We start from the raw sequence: 15,334 nt of genomic DNA, 5'->3' as shown, positions 1-15,334 counted from the left end.
AAGAGACACTAGGAGGTACAATTAATAGGACTTCAGTTCTAATGTAAGTAGCAATTAGAAGTATGAGATACAACTGCTCCCAAGATCCTAGTAATTTCATAGATTTCAGTAAAAACTGGGTAAGATTCACTGTCAAGACCAAATAATACAAACCAGGGCAGAAAGGGCTGTTAGCTTCCTTAAAATAATTCAACCTAGGTTGGTTAAGGATAGGATGCTTTATTTATTTTTTTATTTTTAGAGATGGAGTCTCTCTCCAGTCTCTCTCACCTAGGCTGGAGTACAGTGTTGTGATCACAGCTCATTGCAACTTTCAACTCTTGGGCTCAAGTGATCCTTCTGTCTCAGCCTTCCAAGTAGCTTGTATTAAAGGTGCATACCACCATGCCTGGCTAATCTTTGTCATTTTTTATAGAGATGAGGTCTTGCTATGTGGCCCAAGCTAGACTTGAACTCCTAGCCTCAAGAGGTCCTCCCATTTTGGCCTCCCATAGTGCTGGGATTACAGGCATGAGCCACCAGGCCTGGCCGAGGACAGGATGCTTTATGATTGTGCACTTCCTTCCTAGGCATAGGTTTGGGTTCTCCATGCTGTACCTGCACCAGATTTCAAACTGGACTCCACTTCCAGGCATGAGTCCCTGTGCAGAGAAAGCACTTAGGAGTAGCCTTTGCACAGGAACTTCCGCTGGCAACAGAAGAGAGTGATGGTGTTCACTGTTAAAGATGGGATCTGGAACACAGAGTGTGGTTGCAGTTCTGAAGGGCTTCATGGTAATTCCTTTGGAAAAGAAAAGCAATTCAGAATAATCTAACACATCACTTAAAGTGGTTTTTTCCCCCCTTACATGTCCTTCCAGTGAATATTGCTTAGTGTTTTATATGTAATAGGATAGCACTTTAATATGCAATATTCAATTTTGTCTTCACAATATTCCTGTGTGGAACAAAGCAGGTATCATTACTCCTACTTCACAGATGAGGATATAGGCACCTTGAGGTTACACAGTTAACCCAAAGGTCTAAGGGCCAGTAGGTCACAGACCTGCAACCAGAACCTGTATCTTTTGATTGTGTTACTCTTACCAAGGTTCATTTCCCTAGTAGATGGCTCCATAAGGTCCCATGAAAATATAGAAGAAAGCGATCCCTTTGCTGGTGGACATTATATGAGACTTCCAGTTTTTCCACATCCTTGCCAACACTTATTAGTCTTTTTGTAAAAAAAAAAAACTATAGCCATCTTAGGGAGTGTGAAGTAGTATCTCACGGTAGTTTTGCATTTCCCAAATAACTAATGAGGCTTGGTATTTTTCTGTGTGATTTTTAGCCATTTGTATATCTTTGGGGAAATGTTTATTTGATCCTTTGTTCACTTTTTAATGGGTCTTTAAAAAGTTATTGATTTGCAAGAGTTCTCTCTACATTCTGCATATACAAGTCTCTTACTTGAACCTCAAAATCAAAACTGGTAGCATTCTGGCAGTCACTCTCAGACATGCACTGAATGGCGAAAAATTTGAGTCACCCAATCTGTTTGTTCCCAGCTGACAACAAGGTGAGAGATTCTGCCTTCCTGTTTCAGCTCTTAGAGATGAGCAGAAGATGGAGACGGTAGGGTGCAGTACAGTGTAGTACAAACTCCAGCTCTGGGTCCAGCTGGGTCCAGTTGGATGGGATATGAATCCCAACCTTGGCACCTGTTAGTGAGGTGGCCCCATGCAAGTCACTTAACACTTCTGAATCTCTTTTTCTCTTTTGTAAAATAAACAAAATAGAATGTGCCAGGATAAGTTGTTTGTAGGATTTAAGAGTATGATCTATGTGAGATATGTGTATGTACACATTTCCCTTAGGAGCAAAGGTTCAGTATTCTCTAATTCAGTGTTCATGGCAGCTTTTGAGAACATAACTATGGTGAATAATGAGAATCAACTGTATGTGTATAGATAGATGGTAAGAGTAAGTAGGCGTATAAATGATATAAGAAGGGGCAAAATGTAAACAATTGGTAGATCTAGGTAAAGAGTATACAGAAGTTCTTTGTACTATTTTTACAACTTTTTTGTAAATTTAAATTATATCAAAATAAAAAGTCACAAAAATAGTTTAAAAAATACAGACTTGGCCTACCTTTTAATTTACTGCCTAGGTAAGACTAGAAACATTCAACAACATAAAATTAACTCGGGAAAAAAAAAATCCCAAGTATATCCAATAGAAGAACCATACAAGAATGAGAAGGCCTAATCTCCTAGACCTACCATTTTCAAGGATCTCAGGTCCTTTCAGCACACTGGATTGTGAGTCTTGAACTGGAAAGTAGTATTGGACATAACAATCTGCTTCTCCCCAGACTGTTGCCTGAAGAGGGGCTAGCCCTTTAACCATCTCTACATGGATCTCAAAGTGATGCTCCATTAGTCCATTTCCTTGGTCCTCCGCCTATTAATGAAACAGAAACAGTGGTGAGCTTTAAAGAGTAACTTGCTTAGAATATTCTTGTTTCTCTATGGAGCCTGAATATAGATGAAGAAATAAGTATAATTAGTTGAGCCTAAAACAGATAGTTCATTTTCATTGTGTATAACTCTCACAACTGATCACTGTAATTAGACCAAGCAGGATTTACTCGTGACCATGAGACTGGGCCAGTAGGAAATCCACAAATGTAATTCAGTGCATTAATGGAACAATGAAAAAAAAAATGACTAACTCAATAAATGCTAAAAAGGCATCTTATCAAATTCAATATTTGTTCCTGATAAAAGATCTTAGTACACTAAGAATAGAAGGCTGTTGCCTAGTAGGAAAAAGAACAAACATTTAAAGCAAACAGATACTGATTACTATTTCTAAAGAAGTTGGAGATAATACCAGGACTGTCCAATAATGGTAAGGACTACATGGGGAGGTGGTAAATACACTGTTACTAAAGGTACTGCTATTAATAATTGTGTATTTATTGAGCATTTACTAGGAACCAGGCACTATATCAAGCACTTCATTTGTATTAGCGAATTTAACATGCATAGCTAATAACAGTGGAACCAAAGTTTAGACTCTAGCAGTCTGACTCCAGAGCCAACGTTCTTTACTGCTATTCTATACAGCCTTAGCTGACATTAGGCAATCGATTATTAGGAATATTCAAAGGGGGAGTTCAAGATTCAGGTAAGAATGAAAATGTATGATTTATACATGTTTAACATTCTAACTGCTAATCCAATAAATCTGGAACAGAAATTGCCTTAGGTCTTTGCTTTGAAATCTAAAAACGTTAGCAATACCTGCTCTACTCAGAAATTTCCCTTAGGAAAACAAAAAACTGCAATTTGATTCCCTGGAACAAAAAATTTGGTTAAAAAAAAAACTTCTCAGTTGCAACAGCTGCTTAATTTGGCCTTAGAGTAGTATAGCAATTTGATAATTCTGCAGATTGTGCAGAACCAGTTCTTCAGATGGTGAACTGGATGAGAGACATGAGTATAGGAGGAAAAACAACGTTTTTGTAGCTATCTAACCTCACAGGCAAATCTTTCAAGGATTTTATCTGTTCTTATAGAAAACTTTTCTAACTTTTAATATGGAATTTAACAAAATCTGAGTTTACATTGCAAGGTGAGCAACATATAACACCTGAACAGTCCTGGGAATATTATAGGTGATTTTTCTTTATTTGTGCTTTTATGTAATTTTCAATTAGAAAAATACTATTATCTATCGTAGACAATAACTAAGAAACAAATAACTAAGAAAAATTTAGAGTTCATAGTATACAAATAAACCATAACCTGCTAATAGATATTTTCCTAATAGTTTTTCCCCTGCTAGAGACATTTAAATTTGTCATTTGAATTCAGATTTAAAAATATAACATATTTAAATGATGTGGACACTGAGATTTGGCTATACTAATAAAGACAACAAATATAAGCTACAGTACGTAGTACATGATACAGTAGAAGGAAGACTGTGTCTGAACCCTAATTCTCCCATTCTTAGTTATGTGACCCTGGACAAGTAACATAACCTCTTTGATTCTTTGTTTCACCACCTATAAAACAGAATCAGGATGACTCACCTCATATAGTTGTTAAGGATATAAACATGATAAAGTATGTCAATGTGCTTTATCAATTGTACAGCACAGTACAAAAAAATTACTTTTAAGTTACTTGTAGGTAAGCCAGCACTTCACTATAATTTTCCAACATGGACTTAGCCAACAAACAGAACAAGATTTTGCTGGCTTACATTTGGGATCACTCTCCACTCTCAATTTTTTTTTTTTTTTAAAGGCAATTATGTTAGTAAATTAGAGAATTAAGATCTGGTTGTTAGATTAGAATTTTTTTTTTAGAGATGGGGTCTCACTACATTGCACAGGCTGGTCTTGAACTCCTGGCCTCAAGTGAAGCTCCCACCTCAGCCTCCTGAGTAGCTGGGATTACAGGCATGCACCACCATGCTCAGCCTAATTAGATTTTCTTTATAAATTCAGGGAGCTAAGAGGGACACAGACATCCGTTCAAACCGTAACAGAAAAATACCAATGATTCCTTAGATTTATAGCAAGCACTGGTGTGAATGTTCTTTTGTTGAACCTTTCATTACTGAAATAAAGATTTGGGCAACGGATTCACCACAATATGCAAGAGAAAATGAGATTATGGTTTTTGTGAACCACAGTGTTGTTACTACCATAGCAACAGCTGCTACAGATGGCTGGTCCAGTAAATGGGCTGGCCTAGGGCTGAAGGGAGGGAGTGTTCCTTCTTCATTCTTTAATCTTTGTACTGCCATTATCTGATCTGAAGAACCCATAGCTAAAAAGACTCGAAGATTCCCATTTTGGTGGCCTGAGAACACATCAATCACAGGCATGTAGCTGTCAACAGCAACAACTGGGTACTGGGCATCAAGCAGCAGGCGAGAAATCTTGGGATCTCTAGAGGGGGAGAAATTGTGAATGAGCAAATAACATCCATCAATCACATCACAGAGTTGCTTCATTTCTTAGTTGACTCATTTTTTCAGTTTGTTAAAAATAGATCTACAACTAGAAAAGTAACAGCAGTTTTAAAAAACATGCGAATCTGTCAGTCACCAATCAAATAAAAATTAGTAGACAGATATTTTCAAAATGTAGCAATTTGAAGACAGGGAATGTGTCTGATGTGTGTGTATCATCATGGCCCCAAGTCCAGTGTCTGTGATCTGAACACTATCTCAGTGGAGCCTTGCTAAATTGTATTATTTTGAAGGGGGAAGTGCGCTCAACTAGGAAGAGTGTGGACTTTGGAGTCTGGCCGATAAGATTTAGAGAGTAATACCAATACTATCTGTCATCTACTGAGTGCTTACGATCTGATAGGCACTTTATAGCGTTTCTAATGGTTCTAGTGTGCAGCAAAGATTGATATTTACTATTAACAGATGAGAAAAACTAAATTTAAAAAGGTTAAGAAACTTAGCTAAGGATACACAACTAGTTGGAGGTTGAGTTGGGATTCAAGCTCTGACAAATGATTTATAGTATCATGCTGAATCTTAGCTCTGCTGCTTACTTGGTGTGACTTAAACAATCCATTTAACCTTTATGAGTCTATTTCCTCATTTGTATAATGTAGGCAGTAAAAATTCCATTATAGGGCTATTGTTAGGACTAAACTGAGACAACAAATATAAAATACTAACTATGATGCTTGGTACATGGTAAGTGCTCAGTAATTGGTAGCTACTATTATTTTATGCTCTCTCAGCAAAGAATGGGATCTAATGGAATGAGAAGGGAAGTGGAGGAAGGGGAACACCAAACCAAATTAATGTTACAACTAAAAAAAAGGAAAAAGCCGAAAGCCTACATCAGACAGCAGCATCCATGATTCCAGAGGTACTCCTTGGCCTGGTCATGATTTCCAATGTTACCACTCTGAATACTTTGTTCACAGAAGAAGCACCCATATATTTTCTCACTAGATCCTCATAACTGCTCCACAAGAGACAGAGAGAGAATCTATTATCTCCCTCATTTTACAGATAAGAAAAAGAAAGCCAGAGAAGTCAAGTGACTTCTCCAAGTTAAAGGATAAATTTCCCTCATTTGTAAAACGAGGATAATAATAATACTTCAAGGGGTTATAGTAAGGCTAAAATGAGATAATGCCCATAAAGGTGCTCTCTGTAAATTGTGAAACACAACGTTTAAAACACAGAACCATAAGAGGGCTGCTGGGAAAGAAGTCAGCGCTAAAATAATTAAAGATTTGAAACTTGAATCAACACAAAAAACGAACGGTCTGTACTGAGGAAAGAAATAACCTGCAGGTTAATCATTATCCCATTTAGGTGTTAAAGTGAGGTATAGTAACCACATTGGAAGGTGTAAAAGACGATATGCTTTACAGAAATCTTGCAACTAGCTGATGTGAACAATACTGAAGTTTTGTGACAGAAAGGTAAACCATAGTTTTGTGAGGTGGTAATTTTTGGAAGTAGAACTTTTTGGTGACAAGAGTGGACTTTAGAGCTAGGTTATTCAGGTTCTAACTGTGGTTCCACCATTTTGATATATGTGACAAGTAATTTAACTTCTCCGAGTCTCTGTTAACTCATCTGTACAATAAGGGAAATAAAAGTACCTGCCTCAGAGGGTTGTTATGAAGATTAAATGACTTGATGTATGTAAGGTTCTTAGCATAATGCCTGAAACATGGTAAGCAGTATCAGTAAGACTGCTTTAAAATTGGAGAAAGAGCAGCAACTGTGGTGAAATTGAGAAAAGTCCTCCAAAGGATTATTAGGCTATTCATGTTTGCAAATCAAAAGAATTCCTCTTCAGTCCATACAAAGTTAAAGATGCAAAATAAAGAATACTCCAAAAGATCCTATTTACTTGAACGACATGTAAAACTGATGAAGGGGAAGTTTCACCAGCCCGAGCAGCTTGTCCTGTCCTGGGCTCCGCACCTTGTTCCAAGTTTCAATTACCATTACATTGTTCTTAAGCCTTTCCAGGTATTTGGAAGACAGAGAGACAGGAATCACCTGGGGGAGAGAAATAACCAAAAAACCCAAAATAAAGCAAAATTCACACCTGAGACAAAGGATTAATTTATACTCTTATTCAACAAGCATTTACTGAAGCCTACCGTGTGCATGCACAGGAACTAACGACATAAAAATAAAACCCACTCTGTATCCTCAAGAGAAGTGTCAGTCTGCTATTAGAGATTAACACATAAAGCCCAGACATAAAATAGCATGAGTTCTCTGATGACAAAGTTCATATAGATGGAGATTTGCGGACACAGAGAGATTGTCAGACATGTCAAACACGGTGCCTGACAAACTCATCCAACCCTTTCTAAGGGAAAGTGACCCACTTGTAAATCTCACTGAAAGAAAGATGTTTTTGAAACAAGTATGCTACTGACTTGACAAGGGTTGAGCATTTTATAAAGGGCAGCCAACTCACTGGCTGGATAGTATTTAATGAAATGGCCTATTGCAAAAGGCTCTGCCCAACAGGTAATAGCAAAGCCATCTGTTCATCTGGATTTTCAGTGTAAAATTACTCCAGAGTCGGCCAGCTAGTGGATGAAAGAGAAAAGACAAGTCACAAAGAGAACCAGAGATCTAGAGCCAAGAGCAGTTCCAGCAAATAAATGGTAGAATCAAGGGCCCACCTGTTTGAAGGAACCCAACCTGTAGTAACAACTGTAACAGAAGAAGGGAGACAAGGGCCAGTGATAAAACTAACAGAAAACATGAGAGGCAAAAAGGGTGAAACTAGAAATGACACATGGCTTGATGAGAGGAAGACATCAGAAGAACAGAGAATCAGAGCAGAGCTACTTTTGTATCCACCTAAGAAACTCTACTTACATAAGACACCCTGAGTACATTTCAGTTCCTTGAAACCAAAAAAAGGAAAACACAGCAACCTAACCTCCAAATAGGGACGTTTCAGATAGAGCTTCTGGGAAAAGGTAACCCTAAATCTTCAGGCTGAGCAGGAATTAACTAGTATAAAAAGCTCTGCCTAAAAGGTGTCCTGAAGGCAGGGAAGGAAATTTTAGGCAGAAGGAACAGCACATGTAAAGGCACAGACGTAGAAGAGAATATTCAGGAAACTACAAGAAGCTGAGTATAGTTGGCCTAATATGAAGGGAAGAATGGCAGGAGTTGAGACTGGAGAAGTACATACAGTCAGTTCCTAAAGGGTCTTGGAATCCAAATTAAGGATTTACATTCTATCCTGAAGGCTTTGGGGAATCACTGAAAGGTTTTTTTGTTTTTTTTCCCCCTGAACACGGTCTCACTCTGTTGCCCAGGCTAGAGTGCATCAGCCTGGCTTGCGGCAACCTTAAACTTCTGGGCTCAAGTGATTCTCCTGCTTCAGCCTCCCGAGTAGCTGGGACTACAAGTGTGTACCACCACACCCAGCTAATTTCTTCTATTTTTAGTAGAGACGGGGTCTCACTCTTGCTAAGGCTGGTCTCGAACTCCTGAGCTCAAGTGATATTCCCCCCTCAGCTTCCCAGAGTGCTAGGATTACAGGCATGAGCCACCGTGCCCAGCCAGAATAGCTATCGAGTCAGGAAGAAAATAAGAGAGTGGTGTTAGAGAAACCAAGAGAAAAACTAATTTATGCAATAGCATCAAATCCTACAGATAAATCAAGTAAGATGAATATTGAAATAAGTGGAGGAAAAAATGACAGTGAGGAGAATTATATAAATAAAGTAATAAAGAAGGAGAAATAGAAGATACAGGAAATATGGGGAAGTTTAATCAAAGTCCCAGAGGAAGCAGAAAGGAATAGAATCCAAAACTCAGGCAACAGAAATAGTGGGAAACCACATGAACTCAAACAGGACAGAAAAAGAAAAACTAAAAAGTTTTAAAATGCTGGTAATGTCTTTTTCTCTTCTCATCCAATAGTGGGACTGGATCTGCACACCAGATAATCACAAAGGTCTCTTCCAGTCTAAACATTCTAGATTTCTATTATAAGATGGAATTATGATTTAGGAAACATATCAATCTCCCCCCTCCTGTACTTCCCTAATGGATGTGGAATGTACAAAATTACCTGAGAAAAGTTAAAGACTGGTTGTGCTGTGCCCCATGCGATGACAGATCTGGTGACTTCCTCCGTGCTGAAGAGTTTGCAATTTAAATAAATATTACATGGTGGTTGTTTCTCAGATTCTCCAGTAATGAAATCTTTCCCATCTGGCACCATCAACAGCACATATAACAGCAAAGCACTCTCTTCTGTTGACCCATTTGTCTGATTTACTAAATTGTGGGAGGCTGACATAGGCTTAAAGATTGAAGGATTTACGCTTGGTGACTTTGAGTTGGAGAGCACCAAATTCCACGGTTTCTTTGCAGTTTCCTCATGAATTTGATTTAGGTTTTGTGGATTTTTGGTACAGGTACTATCTTGGCTAGGTTCTGGTAGTATCTTTTCTGGGCTTATAGGAGCACAAGGTGGGGTATGTTGGATGCCGCTATTTAACTTAGTATTAACACCAGTGAAAACTTTGTTATCTGTAACAAGCTCCATGGTTACCTATAAAACACAAAAGAAGAATCAGCAAAAATGTCCTCTAGAATTAGAGTCAGAATTTTGAGGCTGGAAACATCAGATTATTAGGAAATGAATCAAGTCATCCTCAAACACTCTAATAATGAGAATAGTAACAGACTGCATATACATTAAGAACTAAGACTAAGAAAATCTAGGCAGATTTTTGTAGAAAGAAAGGGAAAGAAAAAGAAAAAAAATCTAGGCAGATGATTTATCAATAATAAAAGATAAGCCTAGAATATCATGTTGTCTAGAAAATAAGAAAAGTGCTCAGAAAAGAATGAAGACGTGTTTAAAGGACATAGAATCCAGCTGAAGAGGCTCCCACTGGTTAAATTTAGGATAATTTAAGCATAAAAAGCATAACAGTAATGGATTATAACCTATTGAATAATATAAGAATCTGTGAATCCATACTGATAAAAAATAAATATGGGAGAAGAAACAAAATATGGGAGAATTCTACTATATTCTCCATATAATAGAATGCCAACTAAATAAATGCATGGGGAATGGTGGAGCTAGAAATCACCATTTTACAATCACAGCAATAAGTGATTCAGGTGAATCCCAGGGGAGAGATATTCTACAAAATAACTGGCCTCACTTTTAAAAAATATCAATGTACTGAAAGATGGAGAAGGGCTGTGGAACTGTTCCAGACTAAAGGAGATCAGAAAGGTATGACAATTAAATGCAATGGATAATCTTAAATTGGAAAAAAATTTTTTATAAAGGAAAGTACTGGTATAATTGGTAAAATCTGAGTAGCTGTAATATAGTATTAATGCTAAATTGATTTTTATAACTCTAGAGTATTATGCATGACAATGTCCTTGGTTCTTAGGAAACACACAAAAAAACTAAAGAATTTAGGAGTAAAGAGGCATGACATCTATAACTTATTCTCAAACAGTTCAGAAAAAATGTGTATATGAGTAAGGAGAAGTAAAAAGGACAGAAAGAGGCAGATAAACAATTATAAAGCAAATGTGACAAACAGTAAGAATTGGTGAGTCTGGGCAAAGGAAATGGGAATCCTTTGTACTACTTTTGCAATTTTTTTCTTTTTTTTTTCTTCCTGCCTGCCCCACCCTCAGCAATTTTTTTCTAAGTTTGATATTATTTCAAAATAAAACAGCTAAAAAATGTTAAAAAGTAAAAAAGAAAATGGATGTAGGATAAACGAATTTAAAGACTAGAGGTGGTCACTAACTGTTAGGAGACTAAATTACTAGGAATAATAGGTTCTTTCTGTCCCTTTTATCTGAAACCCATAGGCGTTACACAGCAAAGTTCTTTTGCTCTACTGAACATAGACAGCAATTGATCTAGAATAGTACTTCTCTCAACAAAGCCCGGACAGAAAAAATTTCCAGTCCATCAATTATATTTATTGCCTATTTCTGACTTTAAATCTAGTCTAGAATGAACCAGGTAAGCTAAAAAATAAAACTTGGATAGCAGAAAAGTAAAGCAGTATTAATGTTTTGCAATAATAATCATATAAATATTTAAAGCTAAATGGTATTAAGAAGACCAAAAGAGGAGGGAGACAGCTTTTAAGAAGAGGAAACAGTATAAAAATCAAGAATAAAAACATGGAGGCTCAAACTAGCATGATACCTTAGTGATTCTTTACATAGTCTGATATGGCTATTGGTAGAGAAACTACAAGAGAGAAGGCGAAACAGTAGGCTGGGTTCATACAATGAGCCTTGTACTTTTTTACTCTCTGCGTGATTGGGAGCCATGGAGACATTTTAGGCATAGCTGCAGTGATTTTAAAAACACACCAGGACACCAAGACAAAGCTGTACTAAAGTCACACATTCAAATCCTGCCACCAAAGAAATCCTGATGTAACTGAATACAAGGAAAAAAACCCCCTCTCTCTAATGAATTATACATCAGAATTCATTCCATGAGGTACACTCAGTTATTTAATACTTCACTCTTGTTTACCTAATTTTCTAGTCCAAGCTACCATCAATCATTTCTTTTCTGGACTAATGCAACAGCTTCCACATTTTCCCTCTTTACCCCTACAATCTATTCTCTACATAGTAATCTTTTAAAAGTGCAAATCAGATCATGTCACTTCCATGCTTCCACATCCTTTCTTTGGCTCTTAGGCTAAAATCTATACTCTTTACCCTGACCTACAAAGCCCTGAATGATACGCTTCCTACCTGCCTGTTCAACCCTACTTTCTACCACTCTTCCTCTTGCTCACTATCCTGTGGCAATATTCTGTCCCTTGATGATGCCAAGCCCATTTCTGCTTTACGAGCTTTGCATGTGTTATTCCCTCTCTCTGGAATGATCTTCCCTGTGCCTTTTACTTTATCCTTCCTTCATTCTTCAAATCTCACCTTAAATGTCACCTCCTTAGAGAGATCTTCCCTGACCACCATCTCCCTCCTTCTTCCCAGGTATTCAATATCATGTCATACCGTTTATTTCCTTCATAGCACTTCCATTGACTTATTTCAATAGAAGCTCCACAAGAGTAAAGACCTTGCTTTTCTTGTTCACTGCTATGTTCTCAGTGTCAGCCAATAATACATGCTCAGTAAATACATCTGACTTCCTGAATGTATACCTATGTACCTTGAGGGGGCCAAGTAGAGTCTGACCATTTTCCCGTTGCACTGGAAGTTGGTCACTAAAAGAAAGCAGCTCTGACTGAATGACAGCTCGCAAAGGAAGCGATGCAGATCCAATGACTTCTGGCTGAGGGAGGAAGGAAAGAAAAAGTTTAGGTTAAATTAAAGAGGAGCCATGGGATTACAACTGAAATGACAACATATGATGGCTTATAAAGGAACTGTGCTTTATAAAGTAAAAAGCTTAATTATTTGGCTGAGGCAACTCTAATTGGGATCCTATATTCTGTCATATTTTGGTCCTCCTTCTAGGTTTCATGACTTCCTCCTGGAAGATTATAGAGGCCTTCATCGGTCACAAAGAGGTTGGAAGATTATCTTTTTCTATTAAGAGTTATTTACTCAAAATGTTCAACTTTACTGTTAAAAATAAAAAATGAAATTTAGATGTTATAAATTTTTGCCTTTAAAACTAGGAAAATTACAAAGCTTAATATACCTGATGCTATAAGGTTATGGAGAAACAAGAGGCTGTCATATGAGGGAAGTTGGGAATGTAAACTGGCAACATACATATAAATTTGGTAATACATATAAAATGCTTTAAATTTACACTCCTTGGCCTAGTAATGCCATTTCTGGGAATTTATACTAAATTATAAACAATACATAAAAAGCTTATGTACAAATATGTATATGTTAAAAGAGTTAACAATTAGAAATTACTAGGTGTAATAATCACGAATTACTAGGCTACTAACAATTCCTGATATTTAAGTATATCCATACAGTGGAATAATATGCAGCCATTAAAATGCTATCTACTAAAAGTCTATAATAATATGAACAGTATTTGTTACAATGTTTGGTAAAAGCAGGGTATTAAATTATATACATAGTAAACCTCAGATACTTATAAAATTATGTGGAAAACATTAAATACATATTTTTGAAGAAAAATGAATAAAAACCATAAGATAATGTTAAATAAAGATAAAAATGGCATACAAAATTATACAACATATTATATTCATTTGAAAAGATGAAAGAGATATGTAAAAATGTTAACAATACTAATTTCTTGGTGATAAAATTATGGGCAATTTTTGCCTCAAAAAATATTTTTCAAGTTTCTAACAAAAAACTTGTCAATCCTAGAACTTTGGGAGGCCGAGGCAGGAGGATCACTTGAGGCCAGGAGTTCAAGACCAGCCTGGGCAACAGTGAGACGCCATCTCTCCAAAAAGTAAGCAAAACAATTAGCTGGGCATGGTGGCATGCACCTGTAGTCCCAGCTACTCAAGAGGTTGACGTGGGAGGATTGCTTGAGCCCCAGAGTACAAGGTTGCAGTGAGCTATTATACGATGATGCTACTGCACTATAGCCTGGGCAGTAGAGTAACCCTGTCTCAAAAAAACAATAATAAAAAATGTGTAATTTTTTTATAATTAGAAAAAAAGCCATTAACTAGGTATGGGAAAATAATTCAATATAACTATATCAAAATGTTAATACAGATTATCTTGAGTTTATGAAATTATGTGATTTTCTCCCTCTTCCTATTTTGCTGTATTTTCCAAAAATAACTTGCATTATTTATAGCCTCTGAAAAAACAAACAGAAGAAAACAAGATGTATTCCTCATGCTGTCCATAGCAAAGAGGAGGTCAAAAGATTATACAGGCTACACTTTTACAGGATGAGGTAAAAACTGCTCATGTCATAGTTTCTTGATTTACGTTGTGCCAGCTGCAAGTAGATTTTATAAACTGTGAATTAGTTGATCAAAACTGCTACCCACAATTATATTATTTTGGACATAGGCTGGATACCTTATGTATCCCACCTGCAAACAGGAAGCAGAATCTCAAATTAATGCTAATAGCCTGTATCAATACAAACAGTCACCCCTCTGTGGCAGGGACCAGCACGGTAAAGAGGTTAAGAACTTAGGATCTAAGGACAGAAGATGTGAGATGGAGTCCTGGCTTTGTCTTTTATTGGACTAAGTGATCTTAGACATGTTACTTCACTAAATCTCATTTCTTCATCTGTAAAATGAAGATAATAATGTACCTAATTCACAGAGGAATTGTGATGATTAAATTTGAGAGTGTATGCATGTGGACCCTTTAGCATAATATCTGGTCTATAACAAACAGCAAATAGAGATTAGCAATAATAATAATACGCAGTAGTGTTACTTGAACCCGGGGAAATTTCTAGGTTAGGTAGGAATGTAATTTTAAGTATGCTCTAAATTCCTGGTGTCAATGGTAAGGCAAAGGTCAAAATCACTTGAAGTACCTTTTTTTGTGGCATTTTCTTTGCATAAATTTGGAAAGTGAGGTTGGAATTCCACCAGTGCTCTATCATTGGGCCACCAAACCGTACTGGAAACACAAATCGTTGCTGGAATCTCACCACTGTAAGGAGAATCACACACATAGGCACATGTTACACCAACCAACCACAGTCACCATCTATCCATGCCTTGATATCACCTGCCTCCCTTTTAAATCTAACTAAAATCTCTTTCAGGAATCTAGTCAGTGTGATTTCACGGGAAGTGCTAGGGTTGTAGGATTGAACAAGCAGAGACAAATAGAAACCCCTGGATAGCATGCAGAAGATAAACAGTACTATGTTGCTCTGCTTTATTATACAAAATGAATGCGAAGCATATCAGCACTGGCTGTGTAAGGAGACAGGCCCATATAGTTCACTGGGTTTAAGGTAATATGACTGTTTTTAAAAGACAAGTTGGTAGGTAGTGTAACAAAAGAAGGGGGCTGGCTGGAGGTAGGACAATGAGGGATAAATAAATAGAACTGAATAAAAAAACTATAATAATAAAAATGAGTTTATCTTCTGACTGAAGAACAGGTCTCTCCTATCATACTCAGACAAGGTACCAGGTACTGATGTTAGTTAGCAGTGTTAGGCGGAGTAGCGTTTGTCTCTCAGATGGAAAGATGGCAGTTTCTGCTGTAATAACAAGTGTAAAGGGATAAAGTGATGGTGGTATTGCTATGGGCCTTTAAGTGGTAAACAATAAAAGGAACTTGAGACTGGAATCAAAGTTCAAGCTCCAGTTCTATTACTTACCAGTAACCACCT

General features: G+C 37.0%; 1 protein-coding gene across 4 annotated transcripts in view; it reads right to left on the bottom strand.

Annotated features, from left to right (window-relative positions):
- The window catches only part of C2CD3 (C2 domain containing 3 centriole elongation regulator), a 136,478-nt gene that overhangs the window by 67,756 nt on the left and 53,388 nt on the right, over positions 1 to 15,334 (bottom strand). For all 4 annotated transcript variants that reach the window (XR_011233696.1, XR_011233697.1, XM_069471006.1 and 1 more), the window contains exons 12-18: positions 14,522 to 14,640; positions 12,218 to 12,340; positions 9,101 to 9,586; positions 6,899 to 7,050; positions 4,705 to 4,951; positions 2,265 to 2,445; positions 598 to 781 (exon numbers count right to left, since the gene is read on the bottom strand). Coding sequence is in view for 2 of the 4 variants with exons in the window: in XM_069471006.1 (XP_069327107.1) it covers positions 598 to 781; positions 2,265 to 2,445; positions 4,705 to 4,951; positions 6,899 to 7,050; positions 9,101 to 9,586; positions 12,218 to 12,340; positions 14,522 to 14,640 (1,492 nt within the window). In the remaining 2 variants the exon portion in view is untranslated. The remainder of the gene's footprint in view (positions 1 to 597; positions 782 to 2,264; positions 2,446 to 4,704; positions 4,952 to 6,898; positions 7,051 to 9,100; positions 9,587 to 12,217; positions 12,341 to 14,521; positions 14,641 to 15,334) is intronic.

This window comes from Eulemur rufifrons, chromosome 6 (assembly GCF_041146395.1).
Source record: "Eulemur rufifrons isolate Redbay chromosome 6, OSU_ERuf_1, whole genome shotgun sequence".
NCBI lineage: Eukaryota > Metazoa > Chordata > Mammalia > Primates > Lemuridae > Eulemur > Eulemur rufifrons.
This window is presented reverse-complemented; position numbering and strand designations above follow the sequence as displayed.